At 44.7% G+C, this 22,766-nt stretch overlaps 1 protein-coding gene across 5 annotated transcripts in view; it reads right to left on the bottom strand.

Annotated features, from left to right (window-relative positions):
• The window catches only part of LOC139540774 (rab GTPase-activating protein 1-like), a 181,494-nt gene that overhangs the window by 42,069 nt on the left and 116,659 nt on the right, over positions 1-22,766 (bottom strand). For all 5 annotated transcript variants that reach the window (XM_071344726.1, XM_071344729.1, XM_071344728.1 and 2 more), the window contains exons 14-16: positions 18,182-18,295; positions 7,689-7,763; positions 4,920-5,045 (exon numbers count right to left, since the gene is read on the bottom strand). In XM_071344726.1, the coding sequence (XP_071200827.1) occupies positions 4,920-5,045; positions 7,689-7,763; positions 18,182-18,295 (315 nt within the window). The remainder of the gene's footprint in view (positions 1-4,919; positions 5,046-7,688; positions 7,764-18,181; positions 18,296-22,766) is intronic.

Below are 22,766 nucleotides of genomic sequence, written 5' to 3'. Positions count from 1 at the left end.
TCAGAAGCCTCCTCCCTAAGTTTGCCTTACTCACCGCTTTAGCACACTCTGCCAACCCTGATGTCCTTGCCGTGTCCGAATCCTGGCTTAGGAAGGCCACCAAAAATTCTGGGATTTTACCCAACTATAACACTTTCCGTCAAGATAGAACTGCCAAAGGGGGAGGAGTTGCAATCTACTGCAGAGATAGCCTGCAAAGTTCTGTCATACTTTCCAGGTCTATGCCCAAACAGTTCGAACTTCTAATTTTAAAAATTAATCTCTCCAGAAATAAGTCTCTCACTGTTGCCGCCTGCTACCGACCCCCCTCAGCTCCCAGCTGTGCCCTCGACACCATCTGTGAATTGATCGCTCCCCATCTAGCTTCAGAGTTTGTTCTGTTAGGTGACCTAAACTGGGATATGCTTAACACCCCGGCAGTCCTACAATCCAAGCTTGATGCCCTCAATCTCACACAAATCATCAAGGAACCCACCAGGTACAACCCTAAATCCGTAAACATGGGCACCCTAATAGACATTATCCTGACCAACCTGCCCTCCAAATACACCTCTTCTGTCTTCAATCAAGATCTCAGCGATCACTGCCTCATTGCCTGTATCCGCCACGGGTCCGCGGTCAAACGACCACCCCTCATCACTGTCAAACGCTCCCTAAAACACTTCTGCGAGCAGGCCTTTCTAATCGACCTGGCCCGGGTACCCTGGAAGGATATTGACCTCATCCCGTCAGTTGAGGATGCCTGGTCATTCTTTAAAAGTTACTTCCTCACCATATTAGACAAGCATGCTCCGTTCAAAAAATGCAGAACCAAGAACAGATATAGCCCTTGGTTCACTCCAGACCTGACTGCCCTCGACCAGCACAAAAACATCCTGTGGCGAACTGCAATAGCATCGAAGAGCCCCCGCGATATGCAACTGTTCAGGGAAGTCAGGAACCAATACACGCAGTCAGTCAGGAAAGCAAAGGCCAGCTTTTTCAAGCAGAAATTTGCATCCTGTAGCTCTAACTCCAAAAAGTTCTGGGATACTGTAAAGTCCATGGAAAACAAGAGCACCTCCTCCCAGCTGCCCACTGCACTGAGGCTAGGTAACACGGTCACCACTGATAAGTCCGTGATAATCGAAAACTTCAACAAACATTTCTCAATGGCTGGCCATGCCTTCCTCCTGGCGACTCCAACCTTGGCCAACAGCCCCGCCCCCCCCGCTGCTACTCGCCCAAGCCTCCCCAGCTTCTCCTTTACCCATATCCAGATAGCAGATGTTCTGAAAGAGCTGGAAAACCTGGACCCATACAAATCAGCTGGGCTTGACAATCTGGACCCCCTATTTCTGAAACTGTCCGCCGCCATTGTCGCACCCCCTATTACCAGCCTGTTCAACCTCTCCTTCGTATCATCTGAGATCCCCAAGGATTGGAAAGCTGCCACGGTCATCCCCCTCTTCAAAGGGGGAGACACCCTGGACCCAAACTGTTACAGACCTATATCCATCCTGCCCTGCCTATCTAAGGTCTTCGAAAGCCAAGTCAACAAACAGATCACTGACCATCTCGAATCCCACCGTACCTTCTCCGCTGTGCAATCCGGTTTCCGAGCCGGTCACGGGTGCACCTCAGCCACGCTCAAGGTACTAAACGATATCATAACCACCATCGATAAAAGACATTACTGTGCAGCCGTCTTCATCGACCTGGCCAAGGCTTTCGACTCTGTCAATCACCATATTCTTATCGGCAGACTCAGTAGCCTCGGTTTTTCTAACGACTGCCTTGCCTGGTTCACCAACTACTTTGCAGACAGAGTTCAGTGTGTCAAATCGGAGGGCATGTTGTGCGGTCCTCTGGCAGTCTCTATGGGGGTACCACAGGGTTCAATTCTCGGGCCGACTCTTTTCTCTGTATACATCAATGATGTTGCTCTTGCTGCGGGCGATTCCCTGATCCACCTCTACGCAGACGACACCATTCTATATACTTCCGGCCCTTCCTTGGACACTGTGCTATCTAACCTCCAAACGAGCTTCAATGCCATACAACACTCCTTCTGTGGCCTCCAACTGCTCTTAAACGCTAGTAAAACCAAATGCATGCTTTTCAACCGTTCGCTGCCTGCACCCGCACGCCCGACTAGCATCACCACCCTGGACGGTTCCGACCTAGAATATGTGGACATCTATAAGTACCTAGGTGTCTGGCTAGACTGCAAGACTCCTTCCAGACTCATATCAAACATCTCCAATCCAAAATCAAATCAAGAATCGGCTTTCTATTCCGCAACAAAGCCTCCTTCACTCACGCCGCCAAACTTACCCTAGTAAAACTGACTATCCTACCGATCCTCGACTTCGGCGATGTCATCTACAAAATAGCTTCCAATACTCTACTCAGCAAACTGGATGCAGTTTATCACAGTGCCATTCGTTTTGTTACTAAAGCACCTTATACGACCCACCACTGCGACCTGTACGCCCTAGTCGGCTGGCCCTCGCTACATGTTCGTCGTCAGACCCACTGGCTCCAGGTCATCTACAAGGCTATGCTAGGTAAAGTGCCGCCTTATCTCAGTTCACTGGTCACGATGGCTACACCCACCCGCAGCACGCGCTCCAGCAGGTGTATCTCACTGATCATCCCTAAAGCCAAAACCTCATTTGGACGCCTTTCCTTCCAGTTCTCTGCTGCCTGCGACTGGAACGAATTGCAAAAATCTCTGAAGTTGGAGACTTTTATCTCCCTCAACAACTTTAAAAATCTGCTATCCGAGCAGCTAACCGATCGCTGCAGCTGTACATAGTCCATCTGTAAACTACCCACCCAATTTACCTACCTCACCCCCCATACTGCTTTTATTTATTTACTTTTCTGCTCTTTTGCACACCAGTATCTCTTCTTGCACATGATCATCTGATGATTTATCACTCCAGTGTTAATCTGCTAAATTGTAATTATTCGATTTATTGCCTACCTCATGCCTTTTGCACACATTGTATATAGATTCTCTTTTTTTTCTACCATGTTATTGACTTGTTTATTGTTTACTCCATGTGTAACTCTGTGTTGTCTGTTCACACTGCTATGCTTTATCTTGGCCAGGTCGCAGTTGCAAATGAGAACTTGTTCTCAACTAGCCTACCTGGTTAAATAAAGGTGAAATAAAAAATAAATAAAAAAATAAAGAATGACCTGGATGGACCCATTAAGAATTACTGTGGGAATAAATATCGCTGAATGACAAAAACATCGCAATAATAGGCTAACATATTTTAAAACATATTTTCAAATTGTTGCTTAACGAAACTCCCAAAGTCCTCCAACAATACATTCTAAGCAATAATAGCCATGTGTGGGTCAACGAGATGATCATTTCAGCACCGTTTGGATCGGGACAGCATGGGGACTTGTCTTGATAAATCAATGTCAGATTTTTGTGTTCACTGAATCTCCATTTAGACATTTGGTTACAATTAGACAGGGGAAATGTTAGCTAGCTAAGTTGAGGTGAGTATTCATCATCATTAGTCTAGTTTGTTCATCTATTAGCAGGACTGATCAGAACATTTAGCTAGGATGTTATGTAGCGTAGTAGTCGATGATTTTACTCTTCACTCGCATTGTAGTCTAGGCCTGCTCCCCGACCAAAAGACTGTGACTTGTCAGATAATCAATCAATGTGATTTTGTTTCACTGAATCTCTGTATATTTAGTTAATTGATCTCTGGTTGGGCAAATAAGTGGCCGTGCAACTCTATTTGTTTACTCATCTATCACTGATCAGAAACATTTAGCATGCTAATCATGCTAAGTGTGTGCCTGTCAGCTTCTGCGTGTTTGTGTGTGTTTGTGTATGTTCAGTCGTGCACATTCGTGTACCAAACACTCCTTCATCAACTCAAACACAAAGCCAATAACACTTCAGAACCCAGCCCAGTGTGAAAATCTTGGGTGGAAATGTAACAAGGAAATGTAAGAAGAGCAGGGTTGGAGGAAACTGTGAGTACGTCCCAAATGACACACTATTCCCCAGATCAGGGGTAGGCAACCCTGGTCCTGGAGGGCAGCAGGCACTTCACGTTTTGATGTAACTGACCTGGAAGACCAGGTGTGTTGAATTTAGGCAAATCACTGAACTGATCAATTAGCTTAGTTAGTCAGGTGTGGTGTCTAGTTGGAACAATATCCTGCAGTACCTGCGGCACTCCAGGAACAGGGTTGCCTACCTCTGCCCTAGATAGTTGGATGCAGACACTCTTTGCTGTGAACACTGGCTTCCTTCCATCTGTATGCCAACCCTTAGCAATCAATTCTCATACTCCTTAGCCTTGGGTGCTTGTCAATACTAACCCAGTGCAGCTTGGTGCTGAAAAAAGCCTACTTAGGAGGCTAAAGTGGATTTCCGAACAAAATTAAACTCCAATTCAACACACTTACAAGAATAGAGTCAGTCAGTGTTCCTAATAAGGTGCATCGACCTCTCTCAAATAAAAGTGAAAGTCACCTGGGAAAATAGTACTTTAATAGTATTTGGTTTTAAATATACTGAAGTATCAAAAGTAAATGTAATTGCTAAAATATACTTAAGTAGTAAAAGTAAAAGTATAAATACTTTCAAATTCCTTATAATAAGCAAACCGGATGGCACCATTTTTGTGTTTAAATTTTTTACATTTACGGATAGCCAGGGGAACACCCTCTACTCTCTGACATGGGTGTCAGGGAAAATGTATGGAGTAAAAAGTACTTCATTTTCTTTAGGAATGTAGGGAAGCAAAAGTAAAAGTAGTCCAATTATTATTTTTTTAAGTACAGATACCCCATAAAACTACTTAAGTAGTACTTTAAAGTATTTTTTACTTAAGTACTTTACACCACTGTGCTGATGACGTGCGCACATACACCAAGTTAAGAATGCTAACCTGAAGCAGTCGTTCTAGCTGGTAGAACTTGCAGTGCAGGTCCTCAAAGTTCTTCTTGTAGAGCTCCCTCAGGCCGTACTCATACATGATCTTCACCAGCACACAGAATGCCTGCTCCTCAGGCATCTACAGCCACAGGACAAACAGAACCAGAGGAGGGTTAGCTAGAATATGAACAGAGGGATGACAGAAGATGTGTGAGAAACGGGAGGTCAAGTTGTTTCCTTCTATTCCTTGACTTATTTGATTTGAGAGATGTCAACGTAAAACAAGAAGAGGGGATGTACAGTACCAGTCAAAAGTTTGGACACACCCACTCATTCAAGGGCATTTCTTTATTTTTTTTACTATTTTCAACTTTGTAGAATAATAGAACACATCAATACTATGAAATAACACATATGGAATCATGTAGTAACCAAAAAAGTGTTAAACAAATAAAAAAATATGTTACATTTTATATTCTTCGAAGTAGCCACCCTTTGCCTTGACAGCTTTGCACACTCTCGGCATTCTCTCAACCAGCCTCACCTGGAATGCTTTTCCAACAGTCTTGAAGGAGTTCCCACATATGCTGAATACTTGTTGGCTGCTTTTCCTTCACTCTGCGGTCCAACTCATCCCAAACCATCTCAATTGGGTTGAGTTCAGGTGATTGTGGAAGCCAGGTCACCTGATGCAGCACTCCATCACTAAGTAGCCCTTACACAGCCTGGAGGTGTGTTTTGGGTCATTGTCCTATTGAAAAACAAATTATAGTCCCACTAAGCGCATACCAGACGGGATGGCGTATCATTGCAGAATGCTGTGGTAGCCATGCTGGTTAAGTGTGCCTTGAATTCTACATAATCACTGACAGTGTCACCAGCAAAGCACCCCCACACCATCACACCTCCTCTTCCATGCTTCACGATGGGAACCACACATGCAGAGATCATCCGTTCACCTACTCTGCGTCTCACAAAGACACAGCGGTTGGAACCCCAAATCACAAATTTGGACTCATCAGACCAAAGGACAGATTTCCACCAGTCTAATGTCCATTGCTTATGTTGTGGCCCAAGCAAGTCTCTTCTTCTTATTGGTGTCCTTTAGTAGTGGTTTCTTTGCAGCAATTTGACTATGAAGGCCTGATTCACGCAGTCTCCTCTGAACAGTTGATGTTGAGATGTGTCTGTTACTTGAACTCTGTGAAGCATATATTTGGGGTGCAATTTCTGAGGCTGGTAACTCGAATGAACGTATCCTCTGCAACAGAGGTAAATCTGGGTCTTCCTTTCCTGTGGCTGTCCTCATGAGAGACAGTTTCATCCTAGCGCTTAATGGTTTTTGCGACTGCACTTCAAGAAATGTCAAAGTTCTTGAAATGTTCATGATTGACTGACTTTCATGTCTTAAAGTAATGATGGACTGTCGTTTCTCTTTGCTTATTTGAGCTGTTCTTGTCATAATATGGACTTGGTCTTTTACCAAATAGGGCTATCTTCTGTATACCACCCCTACCTTGTCACAACACAACTGATTGGCTCAAACGCATTAAGAAGGAACAAAATTCCACAAAATAACTTTTAAAAAGGCACACCTGTTAATTTAAAAGCATTCCAGGTGACTACCTCATGAAGCTGGTTGAGAGAATGCCAAGAGTATGCAAAGCTGTCATCAAGGCAAAGGGTGGCTACTTTGAAGAATCTCAAATATAAAATATATTTTGATTTGTTTAACACGTTTTAGGTTACTACAATGTAGAAAATAGTAAAAATAAATAATAACCCTGGAATGAGTAGGTGTGTCCAAACTTTTGACTGGTACTGTAGTTAAGATAAATATAAATTTCGACATTTAATCTCTAAGGCTTTTCTCAATAAACAATGCACTGCCACAAACATAAGTAGGATAAATTCTTGGTGGAATTTATTGTCACTTGAAAGTGTTGTCTGTCTGTGGATTAAGAGGGACGTTTCCTCCAAACATTCTTTGTCCCACTTGGGAAGAGTTGGGAGACGGTTGGAGCAAAAGAGGAGAGTGAGAGAGGGACTTAAACAGAAAGGAGGATGAGGTGTGTGAGTAAGAGAAGCAAGGTGAGAATCTGGTGGGTTTGAAAAAAAGCCAGGAGGTGGGAGTGTCAGTGTGAAATACACGGGGTGTGATTATGTCCACCCCCCTCTTTAATGTGTGAGAGAGCGAGAGCAAAAGAGAGAATGTGCGTGAGAGAAATACACCCACCCACACAGAGCAGTGGGTATTTAATCTGGGTGACAGTGTGTGTGTCCTGGGCTGAGACAGGCGCAGCCATTAATATTCCTGACACTTCCCCTGCCTCCCAAAGGGGATCTCCCCCCCTCTTCTCCCTCCATTTCTTCTTTATTACTCATCCTCTCTGCACTTGTCCCTCTCCACATTTCTCAATCCATCTCTTTCTCTCTCCCCACCTCCCTCCCTCTCTCACGTCGTCTCTCCTTCACCCCTCTCTCTTTTTTCCAGTCATCCTCCTGTCAGATTTACTGGCCTGTTGTTGACTTATTCACTCCTCCCTCTGCTCAACCAAAACGTTCCTTCATTCCCTGTCCATTGTTCTCACTGTCAGTCCTAATACAGGCTGTTAATAAGTGCACTCAGCATAAGTGCAATATTTTCACAGAGCCAATTCAACACTTAATTTTTTTTTGTCTGTGTAGATTTTTGTTGGAACGGTTTGGTTTGTTTGGGTAGACTTCAGTCTCAACTCGTCTCTGTGGTTCCATAGACGTTGACATTTGATCCCCCACATACATGCAGTAGTAGTACAGCAGCCAGGAAAGACTGTCCCTGACAGTAGCCAATCTCCTCATCGTAGACTGAATAGGCCTGGAACACAGAGCGGAGAGGGGACAGTGTTAGGCAATAGGTACTTCATATCAAACAATGAACAAGAAATGGTGCGTGTGTGCGTGCGTGTGTTTGTGTAGCATGCATGTAACATACTGAACAAGTTATTTGTAAAAATGTGACACTAAATGTTTACTGTAAATTCCCAAATCTCTGACACTCAACAGGCATTTCAGTGTTTCAGAGAGAAAGTACTTTTGACATGTTAAGGTGTTCTGTTTGTTGTTTGTGTTTTCAACTTGCTCAACCTCTGCAGTTTCACAGTTCTAGACAAAAACAGAGTATACGAAACATTAAGAACGCCTTAATAATATTGAGTTGTACCCCCCCCCCCCTTTTGCCCTCAGAACAGCCTCAATTTGTCGGGGCATGGACTCTACAAGGTGTCGAAAGTGTTCCACAGGGATGCTGGCCCAGGTTGACTCCAATTCTTAACATGTTGTGTCAAGTTGGCTGGCTGTCCTTTGGGTGGTGGACCATTTTTCATACACACGGGAAATGTGAAAAACCCAGAAGCGTTGCAGTTCTTGACACAAACTGGTGCGCCTGGCACCTACTACCATACCCGTTCAAAGGCACTTAAATCTTTTGTCTTTCCCATTCACCCTCTGAATGGCACACATACACAATCCATGTCTCAATTGTCTCAATGATTAAACATCCTTCTTTAACCTGCCTCCTCCCATTCAACTACACTGATAGAAATAAATCAACATTTTCAAATGAATAGATTTGGTAGACATTGCCATTATTTTGACCTCCCCACAGTTCATTGGAAGAGGAAGTGTAAAGTAACATACTGTGCCTTCAAAAAGTATTCACACCCCTTGACTTTTTCCACATTTTGTTGTGTTTCAACGTGGGATTAAAACGTATTTAATTGTAATTTTTTGCCAACGATCTACACAAAATACTCTAATGTCAAAGTGTACGAAAAATGTGTAAAACAAAATATGAAAAATAAACACTAATATATCTGGATTTCATAAGTATTCCACCCCATGAGTTAATACATGTTAGAATCACCTTTGACAGCGATAACAGCTGTGAGTCTTTCTGGGTAAGTCTCTAAGAGCCTTGCACAGCTGGATTGTACAATATCAAGAAACATTCTTTAAAAAGATATTCAAGCTATGTCAAGTTGGTTGTTGATCATTGCTAGACAGCCCTTTTCAAGTCTTGCCATAGATTTTCAAGCCGATTTAAGTCGAAACTGTAACTAGGCCACTCAGGAAAATTCAATGTAGTCTTGGTAAGCATCTCAAGTGTATATTTGGCCATGTGTTTTAGGTTATTGTCCTGCTGAAAGGTGAATGAGTCTCCCAGTGTCTGCTGTAAAGCAGACTGAACAAGTTTTCCTCTAGGACTTTAACTGCGCTTAGCTCTATTCCGTTTGTTTTTATTCTTAAACTCATAACATGATGCAGCCACCACCACGCTTGAAAATATAAAGAGTGGTACTCAGTGATGTATTGGATTTGCCCCAAACATAAGTCTTTGTATTTCATTTCTTTGGCACAGGATGCATGTTTTGGAATAGTTTTATTCTGTACAGGCTTTCTTTTCACTCTGTCAATTAGGTTAGTATTGTGGAGTAACTACAATGTTGTTGATCCTCAGTTATCTCCTATCACGGAAATTAAACTAACTGTTAAAGTAACCATTGGCCTCATGGTGAAATCCCTGAGCGGTTTCCTTCCACTCCGGCAACTGAGTTATTAAGCATGCCTGTATCTTTGTAGTGACTGGGTGTATTGATACACCATCCAAAGGTTAATTAATAACTTCACCATGCTCAAAGGGATATTCAATATCTGCTTTTATTTGTTTACCCATCTACCAATAGGTGCCCTTTTTTGTGAGGCATTGGAAAACATCCCTGGTCTTTGTGGTTGAATCTGTGTTTGAAGTTCACTGCTCGACTGAGGGAACTTACAGAAAATTGTATGAGTGGGGTGCAGAGATGAGGTAGTCCTTCAAAAATCATGTTAAACACTATTATTGCACGCAGAGAGTTATACTTATACGACTTCAGCACATTTTTACGCCTGAACATTTGTTTCACAGCAAATGTGAAACAAGTCAAGGGGTGTGAATAGTTTCTGAAGGCACTGTAGTCTATTAGAAAGGTAATGGTACTGTATGTTGGCGACGTAGAGAAAATGTTGCTGTTGTTGAGCTGAGAGAAAATGCCATTTTGAAACTAATTTCCAGCAATTCAACACAGTTTGGTATGGAGCTGAGAGACAATTTAGAAGTTTTAAAGCTCATTTCCTGCAATTCTATGCATTTTGCCATGGTTTATGTTGTGTTCCTCTGCTCAAACATACAATCAACGTGCTCTGAATGACTTTTTTGTGTGTTCTTTTGTGTGATTCTCCCCGGCTGTCTAGCTTTTATTTGATTGTTAATTCTCAAAGATGGTATTATTAAAAAATATATATACAGTGCATTCGGGAAGTGTTTACTTTTTCCACATTTTGTTACGTTACACCCTTACGTTACACCGTTACACCCTGTTACGTTACACCCTAAAATGGATATAATAAAATAAAAATGACAAAGCAAAACTTTTTTTTAAACTATTTTCAAATTTATAAAAAAGAAATATCACATTTACAACTATTCAGACCCTTAACTCAGTACTCTATTTTAGCACCTTTTGCAGCGATTACAGCCTCAAGCTTTCTTGGGTATGTTGCTACAAGCTTGGCACACCTGTAATTGGGGAGTCCAATTCTTCTCTGCAGACCCTCTCAAGCTCTGTCAGGTTGGATGGGGAGCGTCGCTGCACAGCTATTTTCAGGTCTGTCCAGAGATGTTCGACCGGGTTCAAGTCCGGGCTCTGGCTGGGCCACTCAAGGACATTCAGAAACGTGTCCCGAAGCCACTCCTGCATTGTATTGACTGTGTGCTTAGGGTCGTTGTCCTGTTGGAAGGTGAACCGTCGCCCCAGCCTGAGGTCCGGAAGGCACTGGAGCAGGTTTTCATCTAGGACCGCTCTGTACTTTGCTCTGTTCATCTTTCCTTGATCCTGATTAGTCTCTCATCCGCTGAAAAAACACCACAGCATGATGCTGCCACCACCATGCTTCACCAAAGGGATGGTGCCAAGTTTCCTCCAGATGTTCAATCTTGGTTTCATCAGACCAGAGAATCTTGTTTCTCAGGTCAGAGAGTCCTTAAGGAGCCTTTTGGCAAACTCCAAGCAGGCTGTCATGGGCCTTTTACTGAGGAGTGGCTTCCATCTGGCCACTCCACCATAAAGGCCTGATTGGTGGAGTGCTGCAGAGATGGTTGCCCTTCTGGAAGGTTCTCCCATCTCCACAGAAGAACTCTGGAGCTTTGTCAGAGTGAGCATCGCATTCTTGGTCACCTCCCTGAGCAAGGCCCTTCACCCCCGATTGCTCAGTTTGACCGGGCAGCCAGCTCTAGGAAGAGTCTTGGTGGTTCCAAACTTCTTCCATTTAAGAATAATGGAGGGCAGTGTGTTCTTGGGGACCTTCAATGCTGCAGACATTTTTTGGCTACCCTTCCCCAGATCTGTGCCGTGACACAATCCTGTCTTGGAGCTCTACGCTCTGACATGCACTGTCAACTGTAGGACCTTATATAGACAGATTTGCCATTCCAAATCATGTCTAATCAATTGAATTTACTACAGGTGGAGTCCAATCAAGTTGTAAAAACATCTCAAGGATGATATCACTCCAGTGTAAATTGCTAAATTGTATTTACTTCGCCACTATTGGCCTATTTATTGCCTTACCTCCTTACTTCATTTGCACACACTGTATACAGATTTGTCTATTGTGTAAAAAAAAAAGATCAATGGAAACAGGAGGCACCTGAGCTCAATTTCGAGTCTCATAGCAACAGATCTGAATACTTATGTAAGAAAGGTACTTTTGTTTTTATTTTTAATACATTTGCAAACATTTCTAAAAACCTGTTTTCCCTTTGTCATCCCTTCACATGTTTTATTTAATCAATTTGAGAGTAAGGCTGTAACGTAACAAAATGTGGAAAAAGTCAAGAGGTCTGAATACTTTCCGAATGCACTGTATATATTTCAATATATATTTTCTGCATGCTTTCTATCTGGTTTTGGTCGTTTAAGTTGATAGTGAAACTGTTCTTCCATCTCAAAAAATTAACATTTAGACGGCCAGCCTAAGAATGTTCTATACAGAAAAAATACCTATAATTATCTCCATTGAATGTAATTTCAGCCATATTAACCGGATAGTTAGATTTTGGTAATGAAGTCTTATCTTTTTCCCCCCAGTCAGATGAACAGGAACAGCTAGCATACCAACTGTTCCTTCAGACTTCCAGTCATTGCACTAACACTAGTTAGCATTGGCTTGTGAAACTACCTCTACTGGACACAGATAACTACCTTTACTGGACACAGAGAAAGAAACATAAAATGCTATCCAAGATCGTATTATGTTGCAGCTAGCGATATTAAAAATAATAATAAATAATATAAAATCATATTTTTTTTTACATTCAAAATCAGACCCCGAGCAGTACCCAGTTCGAAAATCTCTGGCCTGGACGATATAGTATAACCAGCTGTCAGACTGATAGTACATGTTGAGTTGGGAGATGAACAGATGATTAGCGTAGTGTTAGCTAGCTACATAGTTGTCTTTGCTGTCAAGATAATTGTGTAGTTTTTGAGTAATTGTCGAGGTTACCTAGCCAGTTACCGAGGCTACCTAGCCAGCTACACTTTCAAACTAAGTCAACAACGCAGCCACTGCTAGCTAGCCTACTTCAGCAGCACTGTATCATTTTTAGTCAATAAGATTTCTTGCAACGTAAGTTTAACTTTCTGAACATTCGAGACGTGTAGTCCACTTGTCATTCCAATCTCCTTTGCATTAGCGTAGCCTCTTCTGTAGCCTGTCAACTATGTGTCTGTCTATCCCTCTTCTCTCCTCTCTGCACAGACCATACAAACGCTTCACACCGCGTGGCCGCTGCCTGGTGGTCCCAGCGCCCACGACCCACGTGGAGTTCCAGATCTCCGGCAGCCTCTGGAACTGCCGATCTGCGGCCAACAAGGCAGAGTTCATCTCAGCCTATGCTTCCCTCCAGTCCCTCGACTTCTTGGCACTGACGGAAACATGGATTACCACAGATAACACTGCTACTCCTACTGCTCTCTCCTCGTCTGCCCACGTGTTCTCGCACACCCCGAGAGCTTCTGGTCAGCGGGGTGGTGGCACTGGGATCCTCATCTCTCCCAAGTGGACATTCTCTCTTTCTCCCCTGACCCATCTGTCTATCGCCTCCTTTGAATTCCATGCTGTCACAGTTACCAGCCCTTTCAAGCTTAACATCCTTATCATTTATCGCCCCCCAGGTTCCCTTGGAGAGTTCATCAATGAGCTTGACGCCTTGATAAGCTCCTTTCCTGAGGATGGCTCACCTCTCACAGTTCTGGGTGACTTTAACCTCCCCACGTCTACCTTTGACTCATTCCTCTCTGCCTCCTTCTTTCCACTCCTCTCCTCTTTTGACCTCACCCTCTCACCTTCCCCCCCTACTCACAAGTTAGGCAATACGCTTGACCTCATCTTTACTAGATGCTGTTCTTCCACTAATCTCATTGCAACTCCCCTCCAAGTCTCTGACCACTACCTTGTATCCTTTTCCCTCTCGCTCTCATCCAACACTTCCCACACTGCCCCTACTCGGATGGTATCGCGCCGTCCCAACCTTCGCTCTCTCTCCCCCGCTACTCTCTCCTCTTCCATCCTATCATCTCTTCCCCCTGCTCAAACCTTCTCCAACCTATCTCCTGATTCTGCCTCCTCAACCCTCCTCTCCTCCCTTTCTACATCCTTTGACTCTCTATGTCCCCTATCCTCCAGGCCGGCTCGGTCCTCCCCTCCTGCTCCGTGGCTCGACGACTCATTGCGAGCTCACAGAACAGGGCTCCGGGCAGCCGAGCGGAAATGGAGGAAAACTCGCCTCCCTGCGGACCTGGCATCCTTTCACTCCCTCCTCTCTACATTCTCCTCTTCTGTCTCTGCTGCTAAAGCCACTTTCTACCACTCTAAATTCCAAGCATCTGCCTCTAACCCTAGGAAGCTCTTTGCCACCTTCTCCTCCCTCCTGAATCCTCCTCCCCCTCCCCCCCCATCCTCCCTCTCTGCGGATGACTTCGTCAACCATTTTGAAAATAAGGTCGACGACATCCGATCCTCGTTTGCTAAGTCAAACGACACCGCTGGTTCTGCTCACACTGTCCTACCCTGTGCTTTGACCTCTTTCTCCCCTCTCTCTCCAGATGAAATCTCGCGTCTTGTGACGGCCGGCCGCCCAACAACCTGCCCGCTTGACCCTATCCCCTCCTCTCTTCTCCAGACCATTTCCGGAGACCTTCTCCCTTACCTCACCTCGCTCATCAACTCATCCTTGACCGCTGGCTACGTCCCTTCCGCCTTCAAGAGAGCGAGAGTTGCACCCCTTCTGAAAAAACCTACACTCGATCCCTCTGATGTCAACAACTACAGACCAGTATCCCTTCTTTCTTTTCTCTCCAAAACTCTTGAACGTGCCGTCCTTGGCCAGCTCTCCTGCTATCTCTCTCAGAATGACCTTCTTGATCCAAATCAGTCAGGTTTCAAGACTAGTCATTCAACTGAGACTGCTCTTCTCTGTGTCACGGAGGCGCTCCGCACTGCTAAAGCTAACTCTCTCTCCTCTGCTCTCATCCTTCTAGACCTATCGGCTGCCTTTGATACTGTGAACCATCAGATCCTCCTCTCCACCCTCTCCGAGTTGGGCATCTCCGGCGCGGCCCACGCTTGGATTGCGTCCTACCTGACAGGTCGCTCCTACCAGGTGGCGTGGCGAGAATCTGTCTCCGCACCACGTGCTCTCACCACTGGTGTCCCCCAGGGCTCTGTTCTAGGCCCTCTCCTATTCTCGCTATACACCAAGTCACTTGGCTCTGTCATATCCTCACATGGTCTCTCCTATCATTGCTATGCAGACGACACACAATTAATCTTCTCCTTTCCCCCTTCTGATAACCAGGTGGCGAATCGCATCTCTGCATGTCTGGCAGACATATCAGTGTGGATGACGGATCACCACCTCAAGCTGAACCTCGGCAAGACGGAGCTGCTCTTCCTCCCGGGGAAGGACTGCCCGTTCCATGATCTTGCCATCACGGTTGACAACTCCATTGTGTCCTCCTCCCAGAGCGCTAAGAACCTTGGCGTGATCCTGGACAACACCCTGTCGTTCTCAACCAACATCAAGGCGGTGACCCGTTCCTGTAGGTTCATGCTCTACAACATTCGCAGAGTACGACCCTGCCTCACACAGGAAGCGGCGCAGGTCCTAATCCAGGCACTTGTCATCTCCCGTCTGGATTACTGCAACTCGCTGTTGGCTGGCCTCCCTGCCTGTGCCATTAAACCCCTACAACTCATCCAGAACGCCGCAGCCCGTCTGGTGTTCAACCTTCCCAAGTTCTCTCACGTCACCCCGCTCCTCCGCTCTCTCCACTGGCTTCCAGTTGAAGCTCGCATCCGCTACAAGACCATGGTGCTTGCCTACGGAGCTGTGAGGGGAACGGCACCTCCGTACCTTCAGGCTCTGATCAGGCCCTACACCCAAACAAGGGCACTGCGTTCATCCACCTCTGGCCTGCTCGCCTCCCTACCTCTGAGGAAGTACAGCTCCCGCTCAGCCCAGTCAAAACTGTTCGCTGCTCTGGCACCCCAATGGTGGAACAAACTCCCCCACGACGCCAGGTCAGCGGAATCAATCACCACCTTCCGGAGACACCTGAAACCCCACCTCTTTAAGGAATACCTAGGATAGGATAAAGTAATCCTTCTAACCCCCCCCCCCCCCCCTTAGAGTTAGATGCACTATTGTAAAGTGGTTGTTCCACTGGACATCATAAGGTGAATGCACCAACTTGTAAGTCGCTCTGGATAAGAGCGTCTGCTAAATGACTTAAATGTAAATGTAAAACAGCATAGAAAGCATATTTCCTGAGGAGACGGCCTCGGCCCTCCCGTTTCTTGCTGAAACCCTTTCGGGACTGTCTTTGCCTGAGCGACTTTAATCTGGCTGTGCCAATCAAGAGATGGAAAGCTACGCAAAGCCCTGTTTTCAAAGGGCAGATTTAACAACAGAGGGAGAGGGGGGGTGCGCAGAGAGAGAGAGATGGCTCCCTGTACAAGTCTTCTTAAAAGAACAGCAGTCGGTAAGCAGTTGGCGTAACTCGCTCCTCAAAATCTAGTTCGGGGAATCAATCTACTGTGGGGAAAGACGACAATAATATGTACTTAGTTTACATCTCATAAAACTCTATTCTGCCCTACTAGTGCATACATTTGACTTCACTCGAACCCTCTGTCCTAGGGGGTCTACCTAACCATGTCCTAAGCGTGACATAATGGAACACATAAGCTGCTACGTAACTACCTGGCTTGTGATTCGTACCATCAAAGGGCCCGCTTCAGTATTGAGATAAGCATTCATTGATGTCAATTGGAGCCTTGCATGAAAATTTGAAGTTAAGCACGCATACCTATCTAAAGTTAGAATACAGCTCGTAGTGTGTAAAGGGTTACCGTCAGTTGTCATCATGACCGTTCATGCCATCTAGTGGCATAATTATTGGTGGAAACGGCTAACCTTACCAAAATGGATTGAAATCGACATTTCCATGCATCTTGCTTGCTGTAACAAGCTTTACAAGGGTATCTTGAATCGCCCTCCATTGCTTTTAATATGAAAATGAAATATGGGCATTTCACCTATTCAATTGGTTTCCTGTTTGGCAAAGAATTCACATGAAAGTGTAATTACATTTACATTTTAGTCATTAGCAGACAATCTTATCCAGAGAGACTTACAGGAGCAATTAGAGCTTAGAGCCTTGCTCAAGGGCACATCAACAGATTGTTCACCTTGTAAGCTCGAGGATTCGAACCAGCAACCTTTTGGTTACTGGCCCAGCGCTCTTAACCGCTACGCTTAACTGCCACCCCCGGAGCTATACCTCGCCAGGCTGTCTCGGGACTGAGAAAAGTTTGATGGAGTGTCGCCATTCAGCTCGCTTTGCCGTGGCTTGAAGGATGTACAGTGCTAGATGGATGGGGGACCGTGATAGACGACATCCCTATTTGTCAGTCGGACCCATTTTTAAAATTTATTTAACTAGGCAAGTCAGTTAAGAACAAATTCTTATATACAATGATGGCCTAGGAACAGTGGGTACAACCAATCACGTGATGGGAGAATGCTAGAGAATTTGACCTAATGTTCACATTGTCGCCCTGTTGTTTCCTCTATACTGTATTCATAAAACGTGCTGATCTAGGATCAGTTTTAGCCTTCTAGATCGTAATGAATTAAATTTTTTGCGACATGGGGGGGGGCGGTTCCTAGAACAGCCTGCAGCTGGGGTTTTTTCTTCCTACCATACTAGCCCTGACCCCATTCATTCACAAGGACATCACAGGTACATTGAACTTACCTAAAATAAAACACTTTAGGAAGAAAATGGGAGACAAAAGTGTGTCTCTTCAGGATGTAGCCAACCTTATCAAGAGGCAATCTACATTTATTTGCATACAAATGAGAGCCTGGCACTCAACTGGCCTAGATGGTAGCAGAGGATGATAAGGCTTTCTGACACTCAACATTTGCTCCGCCGCAGCATGCTTCTGTGTTGTCTGAAAAACGACGTGGGACACATGTAGCTTCATTCTGGACTCGTAAAAATATACATTTGATTTGTGTAGCTTGTTTCCGAACTCTAAAAGCAAGTCACAAAGTCAGCTACTGCATCTGTGCGTCCCAATATGTTTTACTGTGGCAACTTGGTGTGCACAGTATTGTGTGGTTTGTGTTAGCTTGTACGTTTCAGTTTATCATTTATAGTTCTGCGCAGACCTGGGTTCAAATACTATTTGAAATCTTTCAAATACATTGAGAGTAAGATCTAGCCTGCTTGGAGAGCTGGATGAATGGGGTTTGCAGTTTGGGGACTTTTCTATAGGTCCATTAAGCAAGTCAAGCTCAATCAAGCACAGATGAAGTATTTGCAATGATTTTCAATAGTATTTGAACCCAGGTCTGGTTCTGTGTACTTATTTATTCATATCCAAGTTTAACATACAAGGTAAGCTGTTAGCTGCTCTGGCGAGTGATCCTGGATATCTTTAGTGGTACAGAAACATCGAAACAGGTATCCCACCCACTGGCCTGACTCATACTCTCTTCTATCTTTCCTGTCTCCTCTTCACTACCAAACCCTAAGAAAACAACAAAATACAGAAAAGATCCACAAACAAATCTTTTTTTTTTTTTTATTATTCTTTTTTTTAAAGAGTGCCATCCATCCGTACCTTACAGATCTTGTAAAGGGAATCCTGCCCGTCTCCATCAGTGTCTTTGAAGTAGTCATGAGCAGGGAACGTCCGGTGGATGTCTCTGGTGATCACTCCGTCCTGGGCAGAGTCCTGCAACACACAACACAAGGACTGTTTTATGCCTTTATACGCTTTAGGCTACATTCACGGTCCTACAACATAAGAACTAGAATTCTGTGTGACCCCACAAACCACTTTACACAGATGCACGTGCACCACACATTCGCATGTACGAAGAAAGACACGGGCTTCCATTGGTGTCAAAGCAGATCATCTTCAACAGACTAACGAGCTGTTCCAGTCATTCAGTAGAGACAACCAGAATCACAGTCAAAGAGAGGAACTTTGACTATTGGACACAATTTATCTAAATCAACCATATCACGTGTGTTATTCAAATATCTACAGTACGCACAAGGAAAACATCCTCAGAGGAACAACGGAGCGAGCAAGAGAGAGAGAGAGAGAGCGGACCAAGGAGGAGAAAGAGAGAGATAATTATATTTTCTGGTTTTCAGAACGTTTGCTGTGTGAGCGTCGCCCGGTGGTGTCCCATTCCACTCAGCTGCTGCAGCTTGGGCTTCTAATCTGCAGCGCAGCACTTCCTCCAGGATGACTGGCGGCCTGGCATTTTCACACTACCCACTGTGAGCTGCAGATAAAACAGGCCCCGGCACACTGACGGCTCTGACTGCTGTGTGTGTGTGTGTGTGTGTGTGTGTGTGTGTGTGTGTGTGTGTGTGTGTGTGAGTGAGAGAGAGAGAGAGAGAGAGAGAGAGAGAGAGAGAGACTGTGGGCTTATACACATGCGTGTGACAGAGTGCGCGAGAAAGAACGAGGAAAATACACTGTCGTTCTCATTCGCCCTCTCTGTAGCTCACTTGTGTACCACAGAAGACGGACTGCCAGGCAGGCCAGCCTTTGCAGGTTTGAGAGGCGCGCGAGTCAAAACAAATGTGCAGATTGACGTTCATTGTCATGAGTCTTGCCCCGGAGGCAGAACGGAGCGGTTTCCACTAGATGGGCCAGCTGCAAAGTCAATATCATACAAATTCATTTTTTGGAGTTGTGCTTTTTGATCTTCATTTAAGGTTAGGGCTAGGCATTAGGGTTAGCAGTATGGTTAAGGTTTAAAATCAGATTTCATGACTTCGTGGCTGTGCCAGCTAGTGACCACTCTGCAGAGCTGCCTCCAGTACATGAGTCATCTCAATAAATGCCAACCTGCAACAAACGCACTGAAGTAAATGACACTCAATTGTGTGTAATGGAGTTAAAGTGAAGTGGAGGAAGGCACTGCTGACTGCGCGTTTCGTCTGTTCCCTCGTTCTCCATCTCCAACAGAAAGCGTATTTATTTGGGCTCCCTCGCCTCTCTCCCCCTCTCTCTTTAGCTCTTTGTTAGAAGTGGGGAATTGGGGGTCTTTTTCAATCAAAGCCGGTCTCCAGCATTTCCAGGATGAGGTACAATTTCACCAAATTATCTGATTAAAGAGCAATTTTATATTAACATACCCTTGAGTTTCCTTTTGTGTCTCACTAAGTGTTCAGCTAAGTACATGAATTCAATCATTTCTTCTTCCAGTGGGAAAAGAATGATATTTCAGACAAGTCTCAGAGACCCAGTCATAGCAGGGTTGGATTTCATAAGACTCTGGGCCATGATTTGCAGTGGCTATATTGAGCCTTTAAGAGCCAATGGAGTCACAGCAGGCCAAAAGGTCAAATGTCAAATGGTTGTCAGCAGCGGTGCCACAGGGGCACATTCGGTCTTCACCCCCCTCTGCCACCCTCTTCATGGGAAAAAAACAACAGAGAAACTGTATCAACCAAGGACTGGGCACAGCCTGGCATCACCAACACACAGGACAAAATTAAAATCAGCTCACATTAGGTAGATGTTGCCCATAACCCCAGACCGAGAATCAGAATACAGCCTAATGAAGCCTTATAATACATTATAACAGTTCATACATGTTTATGCCAAGTTCTAAAGTATTGTATGATACCTGCAGGCTTTAAGTAAAGTGTTGCTCAAAGAGGACTGGGTTAGGACACTGCTGTGTTTCAGCTATTTCTGCCCAGCTAATGCTAATTGTATGTGTGTAGCTAGTAGCTTTCTCCATATAATCGGGCCAATACGCTAAGAACAGTTTAGGGGGCAACTGATTAATTTCATTTCAGGAAGCAAACAACAACCGACAGTTGAAGGGCTTGACTGTCGCTGCCAGCCTGGCACACAACAACCTGTAACGCTTTAACGAGATTGGAAACGAGGAGGGGGAGGTATGACAATGCATTATGGGTAGGTTGGAACTAAACATTTGATATGCTTTCATTACAAGCGCAAACACCAAAGAGATGAAAATAATATGAGCGTAATAATAGCGTAGATACTAGCATGCACATGTACTCGCATGCACATGTACATGAAACATACATGCACTCTGTCACTCAACAACCCACCCTCCCACACCACTATTTAAGCAGTCCAATAATTAAACAAAGTGCAGCACCATGACAACATCAATCTGGGTCTGGAGGAATCTCGTTGACAGGGCCAGTTGTAAACAGTTTGATTAAATTAACGGCGCATGTCACTACTAATTAAAGGCATCATTAGTCAACTAATGGCAGTAAATAAGGCTACAGTAGGTCTCCTCTCTCTAATTCGCTCTTCAGATGAGCTACCCCTCCGATACAAAGTCCTTGGTGTCTCTGAATCCGTGCCACTGGCTTGTCATCACTGCACTCGAAGAAAGGGAGCGATGAAAGGGAGAGAAGACAGGATGTCGGAGGTTGGATTTGGGTGCGTGCACACTTGTGCATTGGTCAGATGATATTGGCAATGCGTGTTTGTCTGTGTACAATACACATGTGAGATGTGTGGGCATATATTATGCATGTGCATGCTCACATGAGATCATGCACGAGTGTGTGCACCAAGGATTTAAATATGCACACTAGATCACTGACAGGGGGCAATGTTTTGAAGTCAGCGCGCCTCCATCTTGGCACTCCCTCACCATTGTCAACATTTTTTGGAAGCTATAAATATGCATTTATTAATGTATATATTTATTTTAGCCACATGTATTCTATTATAGACCCCTTAATATAATGAACTATTAACTGACTTGCCTAGTTAAATAAAAGGTTAAATAAAAACTGCTTACTTTTAAATGATGTTATGTGAGCTAAACATAAAAATAAGAAAACATATATTTAGAAAATTCCTTCAAATACAATTTCTGGAAAGTTCTAATATTACTGTCCCCACTATAACAAAACTACTAAAATACATGTCATTTTGTCCTTGAAACATGTAATTGAATTACTGTAGGATCCCATTCATTCCAATGGAGGACTGCTCCTACTGGGTTGTGCCATTATGGCCGACCGGTGGCTTCAAAGCCTCTCACTGGCTAATACATAGCATCAACAATCCAGGTTTAATATGCATCATTGGTGTGCACGTGTGTGTTCTTCATCACTTCAAAAGAGGGGGCCCTCAAGCTGCTTAGTGCAGAACTTATTTCATCAGTCGATTCAGGGGCTTGGAGTCGGGCCTTTGTCCAAATGATTCATGGGTCGGCTGAAAGTACAGTAAAACGCATGTGGTGGTGCTACCGATCCGCTACCGTCATACTCGCACTGGATACTGTACTGGATGGTTATGGTAGGACCACTTTGTGGCACTATGGGTGACCTAGATTTACCAGGGGCTCAAAGACAACCCCTCCCCCACACAATCTTATTATGAAGACAACATTCAGGAATCTCGGTCTTTCTCTAGACACAGACACACATACTAACACCCCCTTCCACACACTCGTCATAACATTTTCACACAAGGTCAGAATCCCAATGAACCATGTTACGCTACATGACATAATAAATATGCAGGAATTTAAAAATCATTAACTGAGGCAGGATAAGATCAGAGTGCTGTGTGAGTGTGAGTGTGTGAGAGAGAGAGAGAGAGAGAGAGAGAGAGAGAGAGAGAGAGAGAGAGAGAGAGAGAGAGAGAGAGAGAGAGAGAGAGAGAGAGAGAGAGAGAGAGAGAGAGAGAGAGAGAGAGAGAGAGAGAGAGAGAGAGAGAGAGAGAGAGAGAGAGAGAGAGAGAGAGAAAGACTCATGCTGTCTTGCTAGTCCCTTTGGAGTAACTGTCTGGAGTGGGGGGGGTAGACAGTGACAGAAAAGGAGACAGAAACAAAAAAGAGAAAGAGAGCGGAAGAGCTCTTCTAATTGCAGCTCGGGGGCCTGTTGTCAAGACAAGGCATTACTCAGCCTCACCGAGCAACACAGGCAGGTAACCCATTTACCACCCCGAAATAAAAAGTGCTGATTTTGCCAAGTCAAGCACCGCCCTCTGCCTCGCAGCTAACACCTCCACACCCATCGCCTCATTCCCCGACAAGCTCACTCTGTAACCAGAGCCGGTGGTAAGTCAGTCAGGTGCAAACCTCAAGTGCCGCTAGCGCCTCAGGCCAGATGCGCCGGGGAATTGGGTACTACAGCAGCAGGGTAAATTGAGGTCAGCACCAGTAAAAGGAGATGCT

Source organism: Salvelinus alpinus, chromosome 16 (assembly GCF_045679555.1).
Source record: "Salvelinus alpinus chromosome 16, SLU_Salpinus.1, whole genome shotgun sequence".
Taxonomy (NCBI): domain Eukaryota; kingdom Metazoa; phylum Chordata; class Actinopteri; order Salmoniformes; family Salmonidae; genus Salvelinus; species Salvelinus alpinus.
Note: the sequence above shows the minus strand (reverse complement) of the source record. Positions and strands in the feature narration are given on the sequence as shown.